The sequence below is a fragment of the Emydura macquarii genome, unplaced genomic scaffold, assembly GCF_026122565.2.
Source record: "Emydura macquarii macquarii isolate MOO-44397 ecotype Brisbane River unplaced genomic scaffold, CSIRO-AGI_Emac_v2 contig_1390, whole genome shotgun sequence".
Lineage (NCBI taxonomy): Eukaryota > Metazoa > Chordata > Testudines > Chelidae > Emydura > Emydura macquarii.
Genome location: NW_027131527.1, coordinates 2548706 through 2557952, shown reverse-complemented (window position 1 = coordinate 2557952; position 9247 = coordinate 2548706). Strand labels below are relative to the sequence as shown.

At 41.3% G+C, this 9247-nt stretch overlaps 1 protein-coding gene across 1 annotated transcript; it reads left to right on the top strand.

The window, feature by feature from the left end:
• Positions 1-819: 819 nt before the first annotated feature.
• Positions 820-4767, top strand: LRIT2 (leucine rich repeat, Ig-like and transmembrane domains 2). Its single transcript, XM_067552927.1, has 3 exons — positions 820-929; positions 1298-2079; positions 3974-4767. The coding sequence occupies exons 1-3, from the start codon at positions 820-822 to the stop codon at positions 4765-4767; spliced, it is 1686 nt and encodes a 561-aa protein (XP_067409028.1).
• Positions 4768-9247: the final 4480 nt, after the last annotated feature.

Here is a 9247-nt window from a genome sequence, read left to right as displayed (position 1 = left end):
AGTGTAGCTGCTCTTGGCCTGATCCTGAGTGCCATAGCGGCTGCTCCAGCCCCTCTGATCTTGGTCTCACCTCCATTCCTAGCAGTCACAGAGCACTGCCCAGCCCGAGCATCTGAAACAACTCCCTTTAAAACAACATATGGGGTGGAAGCATAGATCAGCCCCCCAGAATAATTTCACTTGGGGGGCACTAGCCCGTACCCCAATCCTGGGTCTGCCACCTCTGTCTGTAACAGCCTTTTGGTTTCAGGAAACGTTCATGTGACAAGTTTTCATGTAAGAATTACTACATTTAAGGCCAGATTTCTTGCACATTATGTATAGTCCCGTGTTCTGCAGACACTCCCATTCATTTAAGTGGATCTACTCATAGATCATATTAAATCTGAGTAAGGAGGGTAAAATCTAGCCTTTAATGTGGAATTTCTAATCAGATGAGCACCATTATAATTCTGGCAACCAAGGGAATTTTAATTAGCTAAACGTTTCTATGTGGAGAGAAACAGAAGCTGTTAGATTTTGGCTACTTTGGAATATTTCAGAGAAAGATGTTTTGTCTAAACATTATCACCCAGTTTAAATAGCACTCACTTCACTAACTCACTGGCCAAAGGGGATATTGCCCAGGGAATATTAATATTTTCACTTGGTTCCATGGATGATTTTGGAGATTTGAGGCAGAAAATTAGCCATGTTACTTGTGGTGTGGTCACCAGCAGGGCTTACTCCTGCGTCAAAGAAGATTATGACTAATAGGATTTGGTACTTGGAAGCTGCTGGCATGTCTGGTGCAAACCCTGTGTTTTCTTAAAGAAGAATATGGACCCCATTTGTCACATCATTTTTCTTCTTCTGGCCTTTTGCAAGATAAACCCAGCTCTTTCTTATTGTGTTATAGGATGCTCCTGCTCCAGTGATAGCTTTGGAAGGTAAGAAATGGTGGCATCTTATTATTAGTCTTTGGAAGGGTGTTTTGGAAATGCTTCATGTGGACTGGGCAGTCTTGTGAATATTAGACAATAATAGATGGCGATATGTTGTGGATATCGCTAATGTTTTTTGGGTATCACTAGTTCGAGTAAATAATAAGATATTTGGTATATGTATTTTAAGATAGTTTTTTATTGGGTTAAGTTTTTCTTTTTCAGGGAGTAGGAAGTTAACTCTATCTAATAGTACATTCCTGATGAGGGTGTCCTGTTTATAATTCCTAGTACCCATTGTGCATATTAGGTAAAACAGTTTGTTACCCATGAGCACAGCGTGTTAGCTAAAGCTTTACTGATTGCCTCTCTAGGAGTTTGCTGTGCATGTCTACATCCCTGAGAAAGATACCTGGCGACATCCCTCAAGACATCAGAAAAATTAGAATAGAAAATTCTCATCTAACAGAACTGCCTCGTGGGTCATTCTCCAATGCTAGTGCCTTAGAATATCTTTGGCTGAATTTTAATAATATCACAGTTATGCACCTAAAGAGCCTGGAATTCCTGAAGGATTTGACAGAGCTGAGATTGCAGGGAAACAAGTTAAGTTCACTACCATGGACAACATTTCAAGACACTCCAGCTTTAAAAATACTGGATCTAAAGCACAACAGACTGGATGTTCTTCCAGAACATGCACTCAGGTACCTGCCCAACCTGACCTACTTAGATTTATCCTCAAATCAGCTTACTGTCATATCCAGGGATGTCTTCTATAATTGGCCTGTGTACCAGAAAACCCAGCAGCCTGAGAGGAGGATGGAAGCTATTTCCAACGCTGTTCTGGCTTTACACGATAACCCGTGGATCTGTGACTGTCGCCTTAGGGGATTTGTCCAGTTTATCAAATCTGTTAGCCCACCTGTGATTCTGATGAATTCGTATTTAACTTGTTCAAGCCCTAAATTTAGGGCAGGGAAATTCTTTCATGAAATGGAGCTCAACAGTTGCATGAAGCCATTAACCTCATCCCTTGACTCCAACCTGACTGTACCAGTGGGATCGAATGTTACTATGGCCTGCTTGGTACAGGGCAGGCCCTCCCCAGCAGTCTGGTGGACCTATGCCCTAAAACATTTAAGGGCATTTAATGGTAAGCAATAGTGTCTATTTTTTATTTACAATGTAAGGAGGGGGAGTCAGTGTCCATGACTGCTCTGCGCTGTTTCTGACAAGAGCATGCTAAGTATGTTATTTCAAATAATTGTAATGGTTAGGTGATGTCTGAACGACTCACTAGTAGGCAAGGAACTAAGTCCAGCAAAGTTTTTTCAAGTAGGATTTCACTGTCCATTTGAGAGGAGCGAAGCAGAGACCTTCACAAACAAGCTTCTCTCTTTTCTGTGATCATAATTATGGTGAAAAACAGGAGGCTGTGAAAAAGATACATTATCCAAGGCAGGTGCATTGGGCCTACAGGCCTTTTCCTGCTCCTAAAATTTCTTAAGTTCTTATACACAGACAATACAGCAGCTCTGTTATCTAGCTGATCACGTAAACCCTCAAGTTTTTCTACAAACCAAAGTATATTTTTCTGGTCCTTGCATAAAACAATAGGTCACAGAGTCTACTTGTTCTATTCCCTTCTGGATTTTGTCTCGGTTAATGAGATCCTCTCTTCTCCAAAGACTATACTCCAAAATTCATTACCATTCCTCTTTTTTCAGAACTTAGATCCTTAAGAGACTCCATCTCATGCTGACTGCCTTCAGTAATGTAATTTATGTATTTTCATAAGATAATTTTTATAATTCGTCCTGTTTTCCACACAGAATTCTGAGTGGCACCACTATGCCTGACAATTAAATTGAATAGCTTTAGTCATGAATACCAGAATATTATTTGCTTTTATTTTAATGTTTTATCAGCATTTGTGATTTTACCTTAACAAGCCACATATTACATCAATTCTGTATTTTCTCTCTTGTCATATATCCATAACTATTGTATCTAGTTAGATTAGACAATATTTTCATCTGGTAGAAAATACTATTGTTAAGATTGTTTTTCAGTTTCCATTCCAACCCACCTTATGTTGCTCATAATTTTCTTCAACACATTTCTTTAAGGCTGAAATTTGCCTTGCCCGATATAATGGACGACAGAATTTGGCTTAGAATACATGTCCATGTTCATTAAAACACTTTCTCTTTGATATATTGTCACTTATGTAAGCCATTTGGCCTGCTGAGCATGGAAGAATAAGCAGGGTTTTGCTGGGAGATAAAACAAAGAGCTCTTTGTGCTTATTATTTTTCTATTTTTTAATGATTTTCACCTGTATTTAGAAAATCTGTCTACGTAGGTGTGTAGTCCAGCACACTCATGAGCTAATTTACAACAACCACCGGTAAGGCAATGGGAGAAGTGATTAGATACTGAATACCATCACTACCTTCCAACGCTCCAGGGAAATAGTGATTTCAACTAAAGAATCTGAAAACGATGAAAAAATACCATGACATTTTCCTCTTATGTTGAGCTTAGCTATGTATATCTCTAAGCCTGGACATGCTAGGTAACAGATGCTATGCCCAGACCTTTGTTCTTATGTAAATGTTTGCTGACCTAGATGTGAGTTTGTATTTAATGTAGTCATAACACGTCTGTTCTGCATTTCTCATGGAGCAAGTGAGTTACCATGTTCCTGACTTATTTCTCCCCTCCTCCCCAACACACACATCTGTCATGTGATGTCCTGCTATTCCCATGAGATGGAACATAAATCAGTGAGTCAGCCTGGTCAGTAAATGGGGGCTAGAGGGAAGAAACATTCACAATATTTTCATGAAATTTTATGTCGGGGGTTAGTTTTCGTTTGGGATTTCGAGTCAGAATTTCCTGACCCGTCTCTACCAAGAAGTCCTTATCTCCCTCAGGGTTACTCACAGGCAGGAGTGAACTCCTGGAGCCACTGTGCCTAGAACACAGCTGGTGGTGAGTGGTACAAACTGACATGTCTGCTTTTGCTCTCCTTTTCTCCCCAGTGTCTACCATATATATCAGTGACGATACAATGAAATCAGAGCTGGTGATTCCTTCGGCTCACCTTATGGATGAGGGCAATTACACCTGCACAGCTGCCAACTTCATTGGCAACACCTCTACCGTAATCTCCCTGAAAATCCAGGCTTCCAGAATGGTAGCTTCTTCCTCTGTCTCTGCAGAGAATGCCTATGTTGATGTAAGGATTGCCAAGCAGACAGTGTATGGGATTACTCTGGAGTGGTATGCAGCAACTGAGAATCCAGGAGAAACCTGGTTTACCCTTCACTTCGGGAAGTATGACGATCCCAAGAAGGAGATGATTTACATTGGCCCTGGCATCAATACGTACTCAGTCAACGACTTGCTCCCAGCTACCAAGTACGAGGTGTGTGTCACTTTAAGGAACCAGACACCCCGAAAGGGCCAATGCATTGTGTTTGTCACTGGCAGCGACATCAGCGAACTGGAGCAGAGGGAAAAGCTCATCCACATCATCATCATTGTGTGCGCCATGGTGCTGGCCGTGCCTGCCGGGATGTACGCGTGCACCACGGAGACCCGGCTGAACTGCATGGAGCGGTGTGCTGAACTCTGCCGCAAGGATCGGAAAGGGCAGAAGAACCTGAGAGCCGGCAACAAGGAAAACACCTTTGACAGTTTACCCACCGGCAGCGAGGAGGGGCTGTGTTATCGAGACTCCAGCGAGGACAAGAGAAAGCCCAGGTCTCTGGAGGATAAGGAGAAGCCTGACAAACTCAAACCTAACCACAGAAACAGCGCTGATCTCTATTAGCTGCTACAAATTCAGTCCCATATTAGATTAGATCACGTTAAATATAGACGAAGCAACAAAAATATACATACACATAGGACATAAACACGGGGCATGCGAGAGGCAGGCATACAACTTGGTTTTTTCAAAGGTTTTGGAGACATTAGAAACTTTAAGGAAAAATGGGGTTAATGGTAAGCAGGGAAGTAATGCGTGACATTGCTGTCAGGGGAGCTAATACACATACATTGAGCTACCTGGGAAATTCAATTAGATAGAAGACAGAATATTCATACATGCACAACCTTTTGGGAAATTACTGAGAAGAAATGTATTCTAGCATTATATGCATAAATCTCCTATTAACTATTTCAGCCATGACAGTTATTCAAAACTCCAAATTGCTGAAGCTAAAGTTTTCTCCATTTTTGTTTCTTTGTTTTTCCTTTTGTATGCAAACCTACATGCACCCACAAAAATTAGATTTTAAATACACAAGGAAATCTTGACAAAATTCTCATTTACTTCAGTGAGGACAATATTTTCCCCACAGGATCTGTTTCTCAGTTATGTTAAGGCCTCTTTTTATAAAACTTATAAATTATGATTATCCATATAGTGAATACGCTCAGCCATGTACAGAATATAGGAGAAAAAACTATCGCCTGTTCCAAGGAAATGCATGTATTCATGTATTAATTATGATTATTTATTATATGTATTGTGATAGCAGGTAAAATCCCTAGGCATGCACCAGGACCCCCATTGTGCCAGGTGCTGTATGAACACAGAACAAAAAGATGGCCCCTGCTCCAAAGAGCTTACAATCTAAGTAATGCATGTCCTTAAGTTTGAAAAACAAAGTTTCTTCCCTTTAAATGTAAGAAAAATTAGTGTATAAAAGCAATTACATACCTTCTAACAGTGTAGTTACAGCTGTGTTTCTCAGGCGTTTGAAGACACTTGATTTTTGGATTCCTGCTCTAAGACGTAGCCAAGGCATGTGGCTATCTCGTATAAATGCGAACGGGTTGCTGCAGAAGTCTTCAGGAAACAAAGTAGAGCTGAAAACAGTGCTTTAGGTGGATCTTAATAAACTTGGCGGAGATTCACTCTGTCGTCTCCTAGATTTGATGGTAATAGTTTAGTAACAAGTAACAAGTAAATAATGCTTTCATAGGTATAAGAGGCTATATTTTCTTCTCTAATGCTTATTAGTTCCACAAATTATTGTACAGGTATTTAACTATAAAACTTTTATTTAAACAGCTCTTATTTTCCACAGTTTGTTTCAAGTGGTTTTGCAGTCTTGACAGGTAATTCTTAGCTGTAAAATATGGTTTTAAAATAAAATAATTGATTTTCAGAACACCCAGAGTTTTACCCATTAGTGAATTTTACTTCCTTGTGCATGTTTGTTCTTTTATATATAATTGCCTTACTTGAAAAGGAACGCGTATGGCCAGTGATTAAATGAGGCCATATCACATGAGTTCACAAAAAAGCTCCTATATGTCAGCTGTAACATCTATACTGCAGAGGTGACAACGTGAATGGAGGAATGTCAAGGGTGAGTTTGGCCCTGTAGAGCTTGGCCCCCACCTCTACCAAGGTAACTTCCTTTTCAGGAGATGAATGCTGAGGTTTCCTTTAAGAGCGAGCCAGCTTAGCTTGGTGGGAGAAGAGAATTTCAGGGAAGAAGCCTCCTTCAGGAGATCCAGAGGAACAGTGAGACCTGTAGGAAGACAGGTGGGTTGCAGAAAGAGCTAGTAGGCTCTCTTCAGTGGGCTGAGGGAAGAGGTAGAGAGCCCCAGAAGGGGCTGTGGGAAAGGCCCAAAGACAGGCTGATGTCGGGAGTGGTCCAGGTAGGCAAAAAAAGGTGTTTTGAGCTGGTGGATTACTGCCTGTGATGGGGTCCCTGGTGTGGAACCCAGAGCAGGAAGGCCTGGGTTCCCTTAGCGGTGGTGGGAACACATGAGGGATGAAAGACTATTGAGCTGGCATTGGACTGAAGATCCAGTGTGAGACGGATTGCTTGCTTGTTGGATTTTTCATTTACCCCCTAGAGTGATTTGGCTGGAGGGCTAAATCATTAAACAGCACTGGAATTTGCCTATCTAAGAGTGGGCCACTGAGGTGCCTGAAGATGGAGAAGGGAAATTGAGCCACAGCACATGTAACAAGGTGATCTTGTCACATGGAGTTCTTTTAAAAAATGACTGAGACTAAATATCTAATTGAAGCACACGACGAAATACTGCTTCAAAAGGGGATTTACTTAACATTAATGCGAAATGAACGATTCTCCCTCCTGAGGACAGAGACCTGGCTGACCTCTTACAAAAGAAACATTGTCTTATAACCAATACTGTGGAATATAATGACTGAGTCAGTTCTGCTTGATGTTACAATCCCATGCTATCTAATGATGAGCTGTTCCATAAGAACATAAGACCAGCCAGACTGGGTCAGACCAATGGTCCCTCTAGCCCAGTGTCCTGTCTTGCAACAAAGGGCAATGTCAGTGCTTGAAAGGGAAGGAACAGAACAGGTAAATCATCAAGTGATCCATCCTGGCACCCATTCCCATCTTCTAGCAATAAGGGTTAGCTTGTGACTTGGCCTACAACTCTGCGCAGAGAAATAAGAACACTTCTTATGCTGCTGTATAGGCTACTTATACATTGTGCCTTGGCTCTGCCCCCGGTGTGCCAGCCAGCATGGGGATGCTGTCATGTCTGCTTGTATATGCAACTAGCAGCCACTACCTCCCAAAGCAGGAAGGGAATTGTGCCTTAGAAGAGTGTCTCTTGGGTTACTCTTGAGACTGTGTCAAAAGATATAATCTAGCCCTTAATGGCTTGATATTAAACTGTGGGTCTAACTTTCACACTTGGATCCCTGGTTTAGGTTACCCAATTCTAATCTGGGCATTCAGCTCTCTTGCAGGTGCCTTTAAATTCAAAGCCTGCAGACCTAACTCAGAAGTAAAGGCCTGACCCACCGCCCATTGAAGTCAGTGGAAAGACTTCCATTGACATTGGCGGATATTGGTTCTGACCAAAATGTTTTCCTTCTGTTTTTTGTAGGGGAGCATATCCTTATTCAGACAAAACTCCCAAGACCCCATAGGTTGGTTTTAGCATTCAAATGCAAATATTTTAAAAGGAAATTTTACACATTAAAAGCATTTTGTGACCTTTTGTGTAAGCAAAGGACCCATCTGTGACACTTTCACAGGGGGCTCAGGACTATGGTTCACCACGCCTTCACTGAGAGCATCTTTCTTGTAGTACCTAGATGTCAGGTCCCTGACACTGTCAGCCCGTCAGCCATTTAAACACTTTCTTCAGGGGTCTGCCCAACCCTACGTTGTCCTGCAGGTTAATACTTGGTGTACCGCAGCGCCTGAATTCCTCTGAAGCATCTCCCTATCCCTGTCAATGGACACTTAGAGTAATTACAAGGTAAGCTATCCCCAAGACACAGTGTACACACAGCTTGACTGGTACAACTCAGGATCAGGTGCTTTCTAGCAACCCAGCACTATAATCGACTTAAGGTGAAAACAAGTCTAAGTTTATTCACAAAGATTAAGATTTAAGAGATGCTGAGAAAGGACAATGAGAGGAAACACAACTCGTTACCCATACAAAGCAAAACATAAAATGCAATTCTAGGTCTATGCTTATTAAAGGTTACTGCTTCTATTTTGTAAAGTAGATTTCCTCTGTGAGAGAACTGCTGGTTTTCAGTCAAAACCAGAATCTAAGATTTCATGAATATATCCCCACCTTGCAAGGGGTTTCATCAGTAAAGAGATAACAACATAGCTTTTTGCTTGTCCTTATATTTCCCAAAATCAGTGTTTTCGCCCTAGAGAGTCAAGATGGCATTCTGCTGTTTATTCTGCAGTGTGCTAGCTCCATGTTGTCTTCACATCCTCATGTTGACTTGAAATACAATGGTAGCTGCCATTGTGTTTTCACATACAAAGTTTAATCGACATATACACCTAGGCAGACATGTGACTATACATCTCTTTGGCTGGCAAAACCAGTTCTTCACCTCTGCTAGGGAGTAACACCTTGATACGAACTATGAATGATGTATTTTCAGGCTATATATGTGCCTTTTTAAATGTAATTAGTACATACGATATAGTCACAATAATGAAAATGACCAGCATGATCCTGGCTTTCATTTAAAAATCTCATGCAACATTCTATATAGATAAATACTATGTCAGCAATCTGTTAGGAGTAATGAGGTTGTCAGGCCTGATAGGAGTTGCTGTTACAAAATGAACCGTTTGCTGGTTAGCATTGAGGGTTCTTACCTCACCTCGTACAATGATGCAGTAGGGTCAGTCACTGGCTGAGCTGTAGGCGGCGACTCATAACCCTATTGTCTGGACAGAGCATCTGCTACTACATCCTCTCCCCTTAATATACACAATTTCCATTTTATATTCTTGGAAAGTGATGCTCCAATGCAACAG

Coding starts and splice junctions, on each gene's coding strand:
- LRIT2 (XM_067552927.1), top strand. CDS start 820: ATGGACCCCATTTGTCACATCATTTTTCTTCTTCTGGCCTTTTGCAAG. Junction 930..1,297: donor TCCAGTGATAGCTTTGGAAG/GTAAGAAATGGT, acceptor TTGCCTCTCTAG/GAGTTTGCTGTGCATGTCTA. Junction 2,080..3,973: donor ACATTTAAGGGCATTTAATG/GTAAGCAATAGT, acceptor TTTTCTCCCCAG/TGTCTACCATATATATCAGT.